We start from the raw sequence: 17,458 nt of genomic DNA, 5'->3' as shown, positions 1-17,458 counted from the left end.
AAAATATGTAACACAGTTCTTCATAGTAGGAAAAAAAAAACCCTGGAAACTAAGGTACCTACATATTGGGGATTGTCTAAGGCCAATTGTGGTACATGTTTAGATTAGATATCACAACACTATCATTACACCATCAAAAAATGGTGAAAACAATGGTTTCAGAGAAACTTGGGAAATTTTATGTGAACTGATAATTAAATGAACAGAATAAAAGTAACTTTTACTATAACACCAATATTGTAAAGAAAAACAACTGAAAAACTTGAGCACTGACAAATCATGATTCCAAAAGCCTAACTAATAATGAAGTCTGCTACGGATCCCTTATAGGGATGTTCAAGGACTTAAGTTACAGGATGAAATACACACTTCTGGACATCACCAATTGGAATAATTTGTTTTGGTTATCCTCATTTGCTACAAAAATTATCTTTTTTCTTTATCTTTTTTTTCCCCAAGAGCAGGGAAGGTAGGTGGGGGGAAATGGCTGTTTTTTTTTTTTTAACAAAAATACCAAAAGTTATATAAAAACTAATAAATTTAACAATTAGTAAATTGTTCATCAATAACCTTGGAGACAGAAGTTTCAGTAGGATGATAGTATTGAAACCATATTGCAAGTTGAGAGGTGTATGGAAAACAGAGGCAGAAAGTGGTTTCAGAACTTCTATTATATGGAGGGAGGTAACTTCTGTTATATGAGATGGGAGGTAGGAGGAATAATTTTAAATTTTGCCCACGGCATTCAAATGAAGACATTAGTATTCTGTTCTACTTGGAATTCACTGTTTTCAACTGGGGACCAGAGTGAGGCAGAGGAAGAGCAATGACTTGAAACCATAGCTACTCATTTGACTTGGTATCCTAGGGATTTGCCTGGCTTGAAGTTACCTAATCTCTCATTTTTTACTTAACTCCCTCATCTTAACATTTAATGCCCTCCAGAACATATCTCCAACTTGCTTTTCCAGGTTATTTCCTGTCACTTCCTTTCATATTATTCTATACTCCAAACAAACAATTTCTAGCTGGCCTCTGAACTCAACATTCTATATGCTACAATTCATTTCTCCTTCACTTTCACCTTAGAAGCTTTAAATCCTATAGTGCTCAGCTCAGATAACACCTTTATCGTTCTCTGATAGGGCTCTTTTTCCTCAAATTCTAGCTTTTTTCTCATATGTGAATGTGTTGTATTTTCCCAGTAGAATGGAATCTCCTTAAGAGTAAGAACTGCTTTCCTTTTTTTTCCTTTCCTTTCCTTTTCTTTTTGTTTTGTATTCGCAGGACCCAGCACATTGTCTTGTATAGGGTAGACAGTGCATAAATATTTGTTGAATGAATAACTGAAAGATCCATTGCTATTTTCTTAATTTTTCCTTTTCCATTTAAATTACAAAAAATGCAAGTAGTCAGGAAAATATCCATTGGTCCTCCTAGAGAATCCTTCTTTACAAGGGAAACTGAGTTTAGGATTATAGATTATGCCCCAATTCTACTTATAGTTATTGTGTTGCTAAAGAATAGTTCTCAGTACAACAGGAGTACTGAAAAGAATCCCATGCAGAGAGCTGAGCTCTGTGCCATCTCTGTTTTATCCTGGTCCCTATGAGCCAAGTTGCTTCTAAATAATCATAATCACTTGGGTCTAATTCTGCTGAATTTTCTTCTTAACAGTTATTGGTGCATTGGAGTCCCGGGTTGTCCTACGCAAGATGAGTGACCTATTGGAGTTGATGGTGAAGCGCATGGATACAATGGTGCATTTGGAGAATGGCAGTGAATTGCACAGGGAAGATAAAGGACATGTTATAGATAGGTGAGTTCCAGATATAGGAGCTATATGACTCCACCTTAGGTTGTGATGTCTATGAGTAGGTAGACCATGAGAGGTGTGGGAAAGATTCAAGCTCTACTCTCCCTTTAGGAGAGGAATTCAAATTCATTCTTTTTTTTTTTTTTTTTTTTTGCTGAGGCAATTGGAGTTAAGTGATTTGTCCAGGGTCACACAGCTAGGAAGTATTAAGTGTCTGAGGTCAGATTTGAACTCAGGTCCTCCTGACTTCAGGGCTAGTGCTCTATCCACTGCTGGCCTGAGGAATTCATTCTTAACAAGAGGGAATGTAACACTAGATATTTTCCTAAGGTCTGTTGATTTTAAGTATTATAGTCATAAAAAAGTAAGATCTGGAAATCAGCTCTGTTGCTTACTTAAGGACACTTTGGTCAAATCACTTCTCTTTTTCTAGTCCTCAGTTTTCTTATTTGTGAAATGATGGCATTATTCTCAATGACCTCTGATGTTCCTTCCAGTTTGACATGTGTGACATTCAACCCTTTCAGTTTGCAGGTGAAGAAACAGAGACACAAAGAGAAGTGGTTTGCTCAGCATCATATTGCAATTTAGTGATATAAATAGGACTAAAACTTGAATTCCCCAACTCCTTTTCTAATTCCCTTTCCACTGTATTCTATTTGTTCCTTCTACTGTCCAAGATTGAATTGTTCTATTTTATGTAAATTTGGGGAAAGCCCATGTTACACTATTTTATTCTATGGGAAATACATGACAGAATAGATGTGTTTCTATAAGCATATGTCTGCCTATACATTAGTATTTAAAAAATAATTTACTTAGCATACTGAGGAAAGCAAGGGATTGGGAGTCAGTTGACCTAAAGTCTGACCCTAGCTCTGCCAGTGTCTAGTTCTGTGATTTAGGGTATGTGATTTCTTTCTTCCAAAAATCAGTTTCTTCATTTATAAAACAGGCATAACATTGTGTATTTCCTCTGTTCAGATGATTCCCAGGTTTATATATTTAATCATTCTTCTCCTAAGCTCTAGTATTACATCTCCAAATGCCTATTGAATGCTTCCAACTGGAAGCCCTACAGGCATCTCAAGCTCAATATGTTCATGACAGAACTCATGATCTTTACTACCAAAACATCCTTCTTCCTAATTTCCCTGTTCATTCATCCTCCCAGACATTCAAATGTGCAAAACTGCACATTTTCAAAACTTCACATGTTCATTATCCCTTTAAATCCATTTGTAATCATTTGCCAAGTTTTGTCAATTCTACTTTCATAGTTTCTCTTATATTTTCATTCTTCTTTCCACCCAGAGAGGAACCAGTCTAGTTCAAGCCTTTATCACCTCTTACCTTGACTAAATTCATCATCTTTCCACACAAATCCTCTCTTCTTCCTCACTTCTCTGGTATTGCTGAAGGCATCATCATCCTCCCAATCACCCAGGTTTTCAACCTAGTTGACATCCTCACCTCCTCATTCCTTGCCATTGCTCATATCCAGTAAGTTGCCAAATCCTATTATTTCTATCATTGTAATATTTTTGGTACTATATACTCCCTTCTGTCCTCTGATATTGCCATTATTCCAGCAGAGGCCCTCATCACCATACTATATACCTTGGACTATTGCAATAACCTCCTGGACGGCTTCCCTGCCTCATCTCTCCCCACTCCAGTCCATCATCCACTCATCTATCAAAGTGATTTTCCTAAAGTGCAGGTCTAAACATAACATGCATCCCCACTCCTCCACTTAGTAAACTCCAGTGGCTATTATTTCCAGGATCAAATATGAAATTATTTGACTTTCAAAGTCCTTAATAACCTGGCCCCCTCCAACTTTTCCAATCTTCTACTTTACTCACAAACAATGTTTCCTATGAGCCAATGACACTAAACTTTCTTGTTATTTCTCAAACAAAACACTGCATCTTCAAACTTTAACCTTTTTCCTGGCTGTTTACCTTACTAGAAAAGATATTTCACCTTATCTCTGCCTCCTGGCTCCCTTCAAGTCTTAGCTAAAATCTTACCTTCTTCAAGAAGTCTTTCCTGGTCTCCTTTAAAGGCTAGTGCCTTCCTTCTGAAAGTAATTTTAATCTATCCTGTAAATATCTTGATTATATGTATTTTGCATTTTGTCTCACTAAGTAGATTGAAAACTTCTTGAGAGGGAGCAGCTAGGTAGTGCAGTGGACAGAGCACAAGCCCTGAAATCAGGAGGGCTTGAGTTCAAATCTGATCTCAGACACTTAATATTTTCTAGGTGTGTAACCCTGGACAATTCTATTAACCCCATTTGCCTCAGGAAAAAGAAAGAAAGAAAAGTTCATGAGAGCAGGATATGTTTTTGCCTTTCTTGGTGTCCCCAGTTTAACATAGTGCCTGGAGCATCATAGATGCTTAAGACATGCTTGTTGATTTGACTTGATTCCAGACTCCCTTTCCAGGCCTATTACAATTATTTCTCCTCCACAAGCACTGTGGCTCAGCTCAAGTGACCTACTTGTTTCTCTCTTATAACATTCTGTCTCTTGTCTTTGTGTCTTAGCACAAAGACTCACATTACCTCCTATAAACAGATGCTTCCTTCCATTCCTGATCCCTGAACATTTTAGAGCTGCCTCACTTGGAATGCGCTTATTTATTTATTTATTTCTGTGTTTATGTACCCATTGTTTTCCCCAACTTAATAAAGCAGAGACTGTTTCATTTTAGTATTTGTATACCAAGACCCTAGCACTGTGCCTGGCACATAGAAAGTCTGTAATAAATGCTTGTGGATTAATTGTCATAAAGGGTTGTTGTGAGAATCCAATGAGATATGTTAGTCACCTAGGTTTGGATTGAAATCAGAAACACCTGGGTTCAAATTATGCCTTTTGATAATAGCTGTGTGATCCTGGGCAAGTCCCTTTACCTAAGCCTTAGTTTTCTCTTCTGTAGAATAGGGATAGTAATAATACCTACTTCACAGTACTGTTCCAAGGTAGACAGACAACATATGTACAATGCTTTGCAAATCATAATGCTAATGATGAGCAAATGCTAAGCAAACAAATGCTAAGCAAACCATAAATGCTAGCAATTATCATTATTGTTATTACTATTAGTTAATAGATTTTTAAGTCACAAAGGATAACATAAATTTCAATTATTAGTTGTGTGACCTTCAACAAGCTAATTTACATGTTTGAGCCTCAGTTTCCTTATCTAAAAAGATCTAATACTTACATACTTATCTCCAGGAGTTGTTTTGAGGAAATCTTTGCAAATCTTAAGCTTTAAAAACTATGTAGAGATTTGAGATATAATTAAGTTAACAAAATTTTTGTAACCCACCAGGCAAATAATACACACCCCTAAACTCAGTCCCAGTGTCTTTTGCTTTGGAACATTGATAAATCTGTGCCCACAATGTTTCTGGAGACAATGCTAAACTCATGGCCTCTATTCTTCAACAGGACTATAGTTTACAGGACAGTGGCAATTCTTGCTGAAGTTCAGCTGTGATCAAGGCAATTCCATGAAACTGAGTATTAAAATTATCTAATTATTCTTATTCTGATCTATGATTTCTACATCTCTCTAGCTTATCCTTTTTATCTACTTTTCCCATCATTCTGCTTTTCTTCATAGGAGTTGCTTTCATGAGTGGAGGAAATTTCATGAGGGGAAGGGTCCATGATACCCCTTAATCCTATCCTTAAAAAATCAAAACAATTTATTGTAATTGTTGGAACCTATCAGATCTCATTGATGGAACTATACATTTCAAAGACAAGATGTTCCTAGTTTCAGGATGATAAATGATATGTATGAACACACATACATATTGATGTATAACTTATGGACTCGTGGCATTTTGGAGTAGAAAGAACTTATAAATTATTTGCCCAAACTATTTTACTGATATTCAGAGACCCCATGGTCACACAATTGACATTCATGTATTCATTTAAGTTGAGAAAACACATTACTTACAATATTCATTTGTACATATTCTGTTTGTTGTAGTTGTTTAATTATTTAGTTTCATCATCTGATTCTTTGTGATCCCGTGGACCATATCATACAATACTATCTACGAGGTTTTCTTGCCAAAGATACTTGAATGAGTTGTCATTTCCTTCTCCAGTGTATTAAGGCAAACAGTAGTTAAATGATTTGCTCAGTGTCATATAGTTAGCAAGTGTTACAGGCTATATTTGAACTCAGGTCTTCCTGATTCCAGGCTCAGCTGTATACACTGAGCTACCTAATTGCCTACAATATTCTTTTTTTTTTTTTAAATAATTTTTTTATTGATAGAACGCATGCCAGGGTAATTTTTTACAGCATTATCCCTTGCATTCATTTCTGTTCCGATTTTTCCCCTCCTTCCCTCCACCCCTTCACCCCAGATGGCAAGAGTCCTTTACATGTTGAATGGGTTGCAGTATATCCTGGATACAATATATGTGTGCAGAACCAAACAGTTTTCTTGTTGCACAGGGAGAATTGAATTCAGAAGGTATAAATAACCCGGGAGGAAAAACATAAATGCAAGCAGTTTATATTCATTTCCAGTGTTCTTTCTCTGGGTGTAGCTGCTTCTGTCCATCTTTGATCAATTAAGGCTCTCTTTATCAAAGAGGTCCACTTCCATCAGAATACATCCTCAAACAGTATCATTGTTGAGGTATATAATGATCTCCTGGTTCTGCTCATTTCACTCAGCATCAGTTCATGTAAGTCTCGCCAGTCCTCTCTGTAGTCATCCTGCTGGTCGTTCCTTACAGAATAATAATATTCCATAACGTTCATATACCACAATTTACTCAACCATTCTCCAATTGATGGACATCCTTTCATTTTCCAGCTTCTAGCCACTACAAACAGGGCTGCCACAAACATTTTGGCACATACAGGTCCCTTTCCTTTCTTTAGTATCTCTTTGGGGTATAAGCCCAGTAGAAACACTGCTGGATCAAAGGGTATGCACAGCTTGATAACTTTTTGAGCATAGTTCCAAATTGCTCTCCAGAATGGCTGGATGTGTTCACAATTCCACCAACAATGTATCAGTGTCCCTGTTTTCCCACATCCCCTCCAACATTCCCCATTATCTTTCCCTGTCATTCTAGCCAATCTGACAGGTGTGTAGTGGTATCTCAGAGTTGTCTTAATTTGCATTTCTCTGATTAATAATGATTTGGAGCATATTTTCATATGTCTATAAATAGTTTCAATTTCTTCATCTGAGAATTGTCTGTTCATATCCTTTGACCATTTATCAATTGGAGAATGGTTTGATTTCTTATAGATTAGGGTCAGTTCTCTATATATTTTGGAAATGAGGCCTTTATCAGAACCTTTGATTGTAAAAATGTTTTCCCAGTACAATATTCTTTATAGATATTTATGAGCATGTTTTCATCCCTAAGAGAGAAAGGCTACTTGAAGACAAGGACTGTTTCATTTTATCTCCAGTGCTTGGTACATAGTAGGTACTTAAATAGTGATTGGTTCATTATTTCATTTGATCTTCATAACAACCTTGTATGGTAGGCAATGCCAGTATCATAATCCTTTTCAAGTGAGGAAATTGAGGTTCAGAGAGGGGAAGTTATTCACTTAAGGTCACAAAGTTAGTGGCAGAGCTATGACTAGAACTTAGATCTTCTGACTCCTAGTCCAGTAGAGTTTGTTATATTCCCATTTCTTGGACCCCTCCATAAATACTTTTAACTGTGCGAAGCAGAAATAACTGCTGATAACTAATAACTAACTTGCTATATGCTGCATCTTATCCATTATTGGTGATACTTTGTTTAAGTCCTCAGATATCTTCTCCCCTGCGTCTATACATGCTTCTAACCTACCTTCTTTGACTGTAAACTGCAATGTAAATTAGCTTTAATATCAACCTAAACAATGAATAATTAAGATGGTAAATCTGCTACAAAAAATTTATATTATGAATTCCATACCCAAGTAGCAAGGTTCCTCTCCATTGGTGTGAATGATTAAACTCTAACTCTGTATATTGTCAAATGTCTTCCATATTCACAGAATCTGTGGGGAATGGAGTAGAAAGGGAGACAAAAGAAAAGAATATATGACTCCTGGCCTCAAAATGCTGACATTCTATTAGAATGTCAATTAAACAATTAGACAAAGTGCTGACATTCTGTTAGAAAGACAATATACATACACACACACACATATACATACACAACACACATATACATACACATACACATACACATACATATATATTACATATATACATACATATAGCCAGAGAATAATTAGACATGTAGGGCAAGCAACATATGAACAAATGCAAAATAATAAAGTTCTCCCTTTAATCAATGATTAAGTCTCTGCTATGGGTAGAGCTGAATATGATATAAAAGCACTAAACTTCAGTTTCTGGTTTCAGAAGGCTTAGTTAGAATCTAATAGAGGAAAATAGAACAGAAATAAATATTTCTTAAGCATCTACTATGTTCAGTGTACTATGTTAAGTGTTGAGGATACAATTTTGCTGCTGTTCACTAGTGTTTAGCTCTTCAAGACCTCATTTGTGGGTTTATTTGTTTTGTTTTGTTTGGCAAAGATCCTGGAATTATTTGGCATTTCTTTCTCTAGCTCATTTTATAGACAAGGAAATGAGTCAAACAGGATTATGTGACTTGCCAAGGGTCACACAGCTAGTAAGTATCTGAAGCCAGATTTGAACTCATGAAGAGGTCTTCCTAATTTCAAGACCAGTGCTTTATCCTCTGTGCCATTTAACTGCCCTGAGGATATAAAGAACAAAACTGGATATAAAAAAAACTGGATGCCCTGAGGATATAAAAAACAAAACAGTTTCTTGAGGGGCCTACATTCTAATGGGAACATATAGAAATTGTTAAATAGAGCAATATATTTGGAAAAAGTACAAAAATATTGTTAATATGTGTTAGAATTCTAGTGTTAACTCAATGGAATTGATAGAAACAATGCTTATATAATTGGTTCACACATTAGAGCTCATACCGTTAAGAGAGTTTACACGTTAGCTCACACATTAGAGTTCACAATTTGGGAGATTTCAGGATTCAGTATGAGAGTTTACACCTCTCACAATCCCACTATCTCAGAGGAGGAGTCAACCTTTGGGTTCACACCTTTAAGAGACCATATATAAGAAGCTCTCAGTCTCAGCGAGGGTCAGTTAGAGATATTGAGAGCCAGGAGTCAGTGGAGAAGTCAGAGAATTGAAGAGATTGAGAAGCTAGAGACTGCAGTCAGGCAGAACTGGGGATTTGGAAGAGGAGAACCAAGATTCAGAGAGAGCTGGAGGCTGAAGCTGGCAGACAAGCTTCAAGAGCTCTTGGAACTAAGGAGGGAGATAGGCCTCTAAGAAAACTAATCTGGCTATTTTGAAGGAGACAATAAAGGATTTAAACTTTTAACTCCTGCCTGTATTTAAGGTGATTATTACATTGAACTGAAACTAAGGCTGCCTCTAGAAGCTCCCCCAGGAAACCTGCTCCCAGAGAATGATCATATTTTAGAAAAGAAGAACATTACAAATATGGACTTTAAATATAAATTAAAGAAGTTTCAGTGGTTTGTGATCTTAGCCAACTTAAAAATCTCTGGAGCTCCATTTTGTTATCTCTAAAATAAAAAAAAAAAATCCTGAGATGATTGCAAAGGTTCTAAATGTTCTAAATTGTGATTCTTTAAGCCTATTCAGTGCTATTTACCAAAAACTTTGGGAAACCACCAGTCTTCAAAATATTCCCTAAAGATTATGGGAAGATCAGCATACTATTAATAAAGAACAGAATTGGACTGGCTGGACTATTCTTGAAAGCAATTTGAAGTTATGAGAGCAAAGCAACTGATATGTACACATATATTCTTTGAGTCCACTGCTAGACACATAGTCCAATTAAGTTAACAGTAAAAAGAAAGGCCCTGTACATCAAAATATTTATAGCAGGACTTTTTGAAGTAGCAAAGAAGAGGAAACATAGTAAATACTTATTAACTGGGAAATGACTGGATAAATGGTAGTTTTGAATACACTGGAATACAGCTGTGATATAAGAAATTATTAATTTGGTGGATAATAGAGAAGTATGTGAAGACTTTTCATGAAAGTCTTTCATGAATTAATTTAAGTAAGCAGAGCCAGTAAAACAATATACTGTGCACACTAACACAAAATCAAGGGAAAGAACAACAATAAAATAAAACAATTGAAATTACATTATATATTTGAAATTATAATGAACAAGTTTGGCAATAAAACAGATATGAAAAGGTGCTTCCTTCTTTTTTTTTTTTTTTTTGGTAGAAGTGGGAGACTATAAATGTGGAAGACTGCCAATAATAATAGTCATAATATATCTAACATTTATATAGCACTTATTATAGGGCAGGCCTTCAATTCTGGGAGGTAGGTGCTATTATTATTATTATTCCCATTTTACAGATAAGAAAACAAAATAAGAAAACAGATAAGAGGAAACAAATTAAGTGACTTGTCCAGGGTCACACAACTAGTACATATTTGGAGCTGGTTTTGAGCTCAGGTTTTCTTGATTTCAAACTCAGTATCCTATCTATAGGATAACCTAATAAGGATAACCAGTATTATAAGTATTTTATCTATAGACTACAGAGCATTATATATATATATATATATATGACATATATATATATATATATATATATATATATATATATATATATATATGACTTTTATGATATGTTAGTCTTGTTGTACTGGTAGGATTTTTTCTCCAGTCTTTTAAATTTTTTATTACAATGGATGGCTCTCTGGGAAGGGGAAAAATAAAGAAGTTACACTGGGAAATATGGTAGATGTGAAAACAAAAAATACTACTAAAAATTATTTTTTCAAATGGTCCCTAATCCTGGCAGTGCTACATATGGTATTGGAGTGTCAGCCATTAAAAATTTTAACATGAAATTAAATTGATGGACTGGGGAATGGAGTGCCAGAAAAGACAAAGGAATATTCTTTTCTCACTAAAATTTAATCCTATACTCCAGCTTGATTTCTTTTAGGCATGACAGTTATCTTCTCAGATCCTCACACAGGGACCAATTATAAATATCTTATTACAGAAGAGAAGAATAAAGGCAATTCATTGAAATGGAAAAAGTCCTCTGAGTGGAAAGGGTGTGACCTTGAACAAGATATGTTATCTCTTTGGGCCTCCTTTGTAAAATGAGGGGGTAAAAACACATGGTCTATTAGTTCACTTTCCACTCAACAATTCTATGGAAATCTTTCTAACTTCCTTAAAAAAACAAAAAAACATACAAACAAAAACTATGCATTTACTAGTTGTCAAGAAACGCAAACATTTCATATGTGAAGAAGAAAAAAAATTGTATATGAAACTGACCTTTTTTTTTTTTTTTAAGTATATATTACAGAGGGCAGCTAAGTGGCACAGTGGATAGAGCACCAAGCCCGAAGTCAGGAAGACCTGAGTTCAAATATGACCTCAGACATTTAGAACTTCCTAGCTGTGTGATCCTGGGCAAGTCACTTAACCCCAATTGCCTCAGCAAAAAAAAAGAAGTGTCCCCTTCTGAACTTTTCCCTTCTGTATATTTTTAATGTTTCATTGATCCTATTTTTATTCCATCACTATTTTTACCCTTGCCTTCCTTCTCCTGCCTATTTCCCAAGTCCTCTGTTATAACAAATATGGTCAAATCAAACACATCAAGACTTTGATAATTTCTGAAAAAGCCATTCTAGTCTATTACCTCTCATGATCCCTCTTTTAAAATCATGGTTAGGTCATGGCTTTGACCAAAGTTCTGGTCTTTCAAAGTTATTTTCCTTTAAATTATCATGGTCTTCATGTAAGTTCTTCTCTTGGTTCTGCTCAATCCACCATGTATCAGTTCATTCACATTTTTACAAACTTCTTTGACTTTTTTCTCTTCATAATTCTTTATAGTACAATAATGTTCATTAAAATCAATATACTTCAATTTGTTCAGCCATTTCTCAGTTAATAGACACTCCCTTTGTTTCTAATTCTCTGCTACAACATAATGTACTGCCATAAACATTTTTTGTACATATGAGTCCTTGTACATCTTTTAACCTTTTTCAGCCTATATGTGTAGTAAGCGTATCTTTAAACAGGTATGCATTCTGGGATATAATTCGAAACCTTCTTTCCAATTATGGAATCTTCTTAGTGGGTTTTGTCATTCCCCAAATGAACAGTGGTCAGACTAGGTTTGAGTTCAGGATCTGTCTACTGTTGTTTGCTTTCTCTTCCCAATGGAGAAAAGAGAACAAGGATAACCAAGATTATAAGTATTTTACCCATAAACTACAGAGCGTAATGAAAAGCATACTGGACTGAAAGTAAGGAGCCTAGGGTTCTCCCTCTAATTCTGCAATATCACAACCTCTTTTTCATTAGAAAATAAAGAAAGCCAGTATTCTAAGTATTTAATTTAACCACAAACTACAGAATATAATGAAAAGCACACTAGACTGAGAGTAAGGAGCCCAGAGTTCTGTCCCTAACTGCAATATCATGACTTTTTTCTTATTGGAAAATAAAAGTGTCAGCACTTTCTCTGCAGAATGATATGTGGATACAACTACAGAAATTAAAGCATTTATAAAAGTTAAAATAAGTATGACTACATTTTTTTTCAAAAAAAATGTATTAATTGTATATATATGTATATATTAATCTGTTGTCTCCTACAGCTGAACTATAAATTTCTTTTTTTTTTATTATAACTTTTTATCAACAGAACATATACATGGGTAATTATTTACACCATTGCACTCACTTCTGTTCCTACTTTTCCCTTCCCTCCCTCCACCCCCTCCCCTAGATGGCAGGCAGTCTTATACATGTTAAATGTGTATATCCTAGAAACAATATATGTGTGCAGAACCGTACAGTTCTCTTGTCGCACAAGAAGAATTGGATTCAGAAGATAAAAATAACCTGTGAAGAAAAACAAAAATGCAAGTAGTCCAAATTCATTTCCCAGTGTTCCTTCTCTGGGTGTAGCTGATTCTGTCCATCATTGATCATTTGGAACTGAATTAGATCTTCTCTTTCTCGAAGATATCCACTTCCATCAGAATATATCCTCATACATTATTGTTGTTGAAGTGTATAATGATCTCCTAGTTCTGCTCATTTCACTCAGCGTCAGTTCATTTAAGTCTTTCCAAGCCTCTCTGTATTCATCCTGCTGGTCATTTCTTACAGAACAATAATATTATATAACATTCGTATACCACAATTTACCTAACTATTCTCTAATTGATGGGCATCCATTCATTTTCCAGTTTGTAGCCATAAACATTTTGGCACATACAGGTCACTTTCCCTTCTTTAATATCTCTTTGGGATATAAGCCCAGTAGTAACACTGCTGGATCAAAGGTTTGAGAACTTTTGGAGCATAATTATGGCTGAAATTTGTATAGTGCTTTAAGGTTGCCAAGCTCTTCATCTCATTTATAATTCTCATTACCATTTTATGGATGAGGAAACTGAGACTGAGAAAATTAATGACTTGCTCAGGGTCAGACATCTAGTAAGGATCTGAAGCTGAACTAGAATTTTCATGACTCCAAGTCCAACATTCTAACTACAATGACACACAGTTGCCTTATAGAAGTTAAAAGATGTAACATAGTGTCCATCCTTAGATTAAGGAAGTACTGTTTTCAAGTGTTCTGGTAACTCCTAAAAGCTGCTGACAGAATGCCTTTAAGTTACATTGCATTTCTGATAGACATTGCTTAAGGAGTTCCTTAGACTGATGAAATCACATGTCTGGATCTCTTTCTCAAAAAAAAAAAATAAATATATATCAACTTATTATTATTGCAGGATTACCTATAGTAGCTGAGTACTTAAAATATTTTGCCTATAGTACAGAAAAGGCTAGGCACAGTTCTAGGGAAGTCAAGGCTTAATGTAGATTTCAGAATCTGGCTCCAGCCCATCCTCAGATAGTCCATCCTAATGACTGGAATTGCAAATGTCTGACATTATCTCCTCTCCAAAAGATGTGTCTTTGAACTACAGAACTCCATTTTATCTTATTAATATTGATTAGCTCTTCTGAAGCTGAAGTAAAAGAGTGATAGGAAGTTATTTACTGTCCTTAACTAGGTTTCCAATCCAATAAGGCTGTTTCCAAAGAAGCTAGATTTTCTGAAAGTTGTAAGAGATAGTAAGAGGCAATATACTGAGTTAATGAGTTAATAATGAGTTAAAAATTCAGAGCTCACCAATGTTGACCTCTAGAATTAGACAAGTATCCTTCAAGATAGTTGATTTTCCAATGGGGATTTCTAGGGAGTTCATAGATAGTTGTACCCTCTCCTGTGCCCTGACCAAAGGAATGTGTATGTCTGTGTATATTTTCTCATTGTGTGGATCTGTTTTTGTCTGCATCTGTTTTTGGTGTGCTTTTGGTGTATGTGTTTAGAAAGAAAAGTTATTTGTTTCTTAATAAAATAACAATTCCCAGCAAGTATGCTAGCCAGCTGTGGGGAAAATCAATATCACTATTAAAGGAATGCAGCTCTTGTATATCACAGGAGGAAAGTGAAATTAAACGTCCTTATGGAGGCATCCTAGAGAGCTCATTTACCCAGCAAGGGTAGTGGAAAATGTAATAGGCTATAGCATGCTTGGGCTTTATAGCAGAGAAAGGAGAAACTGCAGGGGGAAAGGATTACATTTAAGAAACTTGTGTAAACTCTCAGAAAGAAGAGGAAACCCAAAACATGGGAACTCTTGACCTGTGAATGAGTCATAGTTAGTGCTCTGGGGGAATAAGAGAGTTCTTTTTTCTCCTTCTCTATATCCCTATTCCTTGTAAGACAAAAAGGAAGCTTTTAAGAACTAGGCAATGGAGTATTTGTTCTATGGCCTGTGAGACAACTTGTAACATTCATTCAATATCTCCTGCACTACATCGTGCAAAACACTGTTAAATTTTGTGGAGGACAAAGAGTTGAATCTGCCTCACAGGGCTATAATAAAAGCAACTACTTGTAAACCATATGCACAATAATATAAACATATTGTTACCAATATTATTATTTTATTCCAATAATGATATTGTAGCATTTGAGATAACCTCTCTTGTATGTGGAGCCCAAAGACTAGCTACCCAAGGTTCAAAATATTTTATTGTATCCATATTTTAGCAAAGTTATAGCTCATGAAATCTCTCCAATGATTGGTTTGCTTTTTTTCTAGTCTGCTAGAAGACACATGACACATTAATTCATTAGACATTCATGAAATATAGAGAAAAGATCTATAGTAGAACATTTCCCATCCTATTCCCCAAGTTGAGGTCCACCATTTCAATGTATATATCAGAAGCAGAAACAGTGAATATGCATGGGAATCCCTTATGAGGAACAACTCACATATCTAATGCTGTAGGACCCCTGATTTTTTTTTTGTGTGTGTGTGATGTAGTATGCCATTCTCCTTGAGCTTGTTGATCACTGTGTGTCTGCTGATCTTGCTAAATTCTGCCAGGGATATTGTTCGTCTGGGTTTTTTCTGGTCTTTATGGGCTCACTACATAGGCTCTTCTGATCTGTTAGTGGTTGCTGTTGCTTATAGTTCCTGTTGCCACATTGCTCTGCTAGTCTCATGGGCATCTCTGTATTCATCTTGTACTTAGTGTGTGCCAAGCATTATGTAAATGCTGAAGTTAGGAAAAAGTGGGGGAGAGAGACAGAGAGAGGGGGGGGGGAAGAAAAGAAGGACAGAAGAAAGAAGGGAAGGAAAAGGGAGGAAAAGAGGAAGGAAAGGAAGGAGGAAAGGAAGGGAAGGAGGGAGGAAGGAAGGGAGAGAAGGAAGAAGGAAGGAGGGAGAGAGGGAGGGAAGAAAAGGAAGGAGGGAAAAAAGGAAGGAGAGAAGGAAGGAAGGAGGGAGGGAGGGAGGAAGGAAAGAGGGAGGGAAGAAAAGGAAGGAGGGAAAAAAGGAAGGAGAGAAGGAAGGAAGGAAGAGAGGGAAAGAGGAAAGGAAGGAAGGAAGGGAGAGAGGGAAAGAGGAAAGGAAGGGAGGAAAAAGGGAAGAAAAGAAGGAGGGAAGGAGGGGGAAATCCTAAAAATTTCAAAAAAATAAATAGTTCTCATTCTCAAAGAGCATACATTTGAATTGGCAACGCACTATGTAAAATATTCAGAAACATAAAATTGTGTGTGTGTGTGTGTGTGTGTGTGTGTGTGTGTGTGTGTGTATGTGGTAATGAGTATGCTTTGGTATGGTTCCACAAGGTCTTTTGTTTTGCCTGTGGTAGGGTCAGTTTTTGAAAAAAAGACACAGGTGGGAGGGATAGCAAACATCCCTTTGAGTTGGAACTTATAAAGTCAGGATACTCTATTCATGGTGCTATCTAGTTACCTCTGATCTGAATTAGAACTCTCAGATTTCTGTCTCACTCTCCTGATCAAGCTGGAGAACTCACTCCCTGAACCTAAAATGAATTGAATGAATGAATGAAAAGGCCAAAGTCAGAGGCCTATTTCTTCAGGGCCATATATAGCCTTGGAGAGAAGAAGACCCTGGAGCCTTTTCCCTTAAAGTCTAGTCTTTCTCCAGGTGCCAAAAAAGAAAGAATCACTTTCCACTCCCAGACCACAATGCTGGAAGCCTAAATCACAGAATCTAACAATTAGAAGAAGCCTCAAAAGTCGTTTAGTTCAATCTCCACCTGTAGCACCTTCCAGTCTTTGCTTCAATATTTCCAATATCAGGGAACTCTTTACTTATTGAGGGACTCTATTGCACTAATGGGCTAATTTTAACTGCTATAATCAACTTGTCCAAGGTCACATGGACATTATCTCAAGTCAATTAGCATTTTCTGATTCTTTCCTTGAGGACTTCATAGCTAATACAAATCAGTCTAGATTCAGAGCTCCTTGAAGTCTATCAGAACATTTGGGAATGACTCCTCATCTTTTCTGATCCCTTGATGATTCTAAAATCTTATCAATGTGGGTAATCCCTTTAATAGTGCAGTTCATAGTCCATCTTTGTCTTCTCATTGCAGGTGACTTTAATCAATGTCCTCTGTTAAATTCCTCTTATATGGTCCATTCAGTGTGTGTTGAGATCCTCCCTTAAGATCTCTTGCTGTAGTTCATGGAACTTATACAAAAATTGACCATAAAGACCTCAAATTCAAATGCAGAAAGGCAGAAATAGCAAATGCATCCTTTTCAGATCATGATGCAATAAAAATTACATTCAATAAAAAGCCAGGGGTAAATAACCAAAAAGTAATTGGAAACTAAATAATCTCATCCTAAAGAATGAATGGGTGAAACAGCAAATCATAGACACAATTAATCACCCAAGAGAATGACAATAATTATTCAACGTACCAAAATGTATGGGATGCAGCCAAAGTGGTAATAAGGGGAAATTTTATATCTCTAGAGGCCTATTTGCATAAAGGAGAGAAAGAGAAAATCAATGAATTAGGCTTGCAACTAAAAAAGCTAGAAAAAGAGCAAATTAAAAAACTCCCAACAAATACTAAACTTGAAATTCTAAAAATAAAAGGAGAGATTAATAAAATT

At 35.9% G+C, this 17,458-nt stretch overlaps 1 protein-coding gene across 3 annotated transcripts in view; it reads left to right on the top strand.

Moving 5' to 3' along the window:
- MGAT5B (alpha-1,6-mannosylglycoprotein 6-beta-N-acetylglucosaminyltransferase B) overlaps window positions 1–17,458 on the top strand; it is a 132,793-nt gene that overhangs the window by 37,133 nt on the left and 78,202 nt on the right. For all 3 annotated transcript variants that reach the window (XM_051995522.1, XM_051995520.1, XM_051995523.1), the window contains one exon: window positions 1,678–1,819. In XM_051995522.1, the coding sequence (XP_051851482.1) occupies window positions 1,716–1,819 (104 nt within the window). In that variant the 5' untranslated portion in view covers window positions 1,678–1,715. The remainder of the gene's footprint in view (window positions 1–1,677; window positions 1,820–17,458) is intronic.

This window comes from Antechinus flavipes, chromosome 4 (assembly GCF_016432865.1).
Source record: "Antechinus flavipes isolate AdamAnt ecotype Samford, QLD, Australia chromosome 4, AdamAnt_v2, whole genome shotgun sequence".
NCBI lineage: Eukaryota > Metazoa > Chordata > Mammalia > Dasyuromorphia > Dasyuridae > Antechinus > Antechinus flavipes.
Note: the sequence above shows the minus strand (reverse complement) of the source record. Positions and strands in the feature narration are given on the sequence as shown.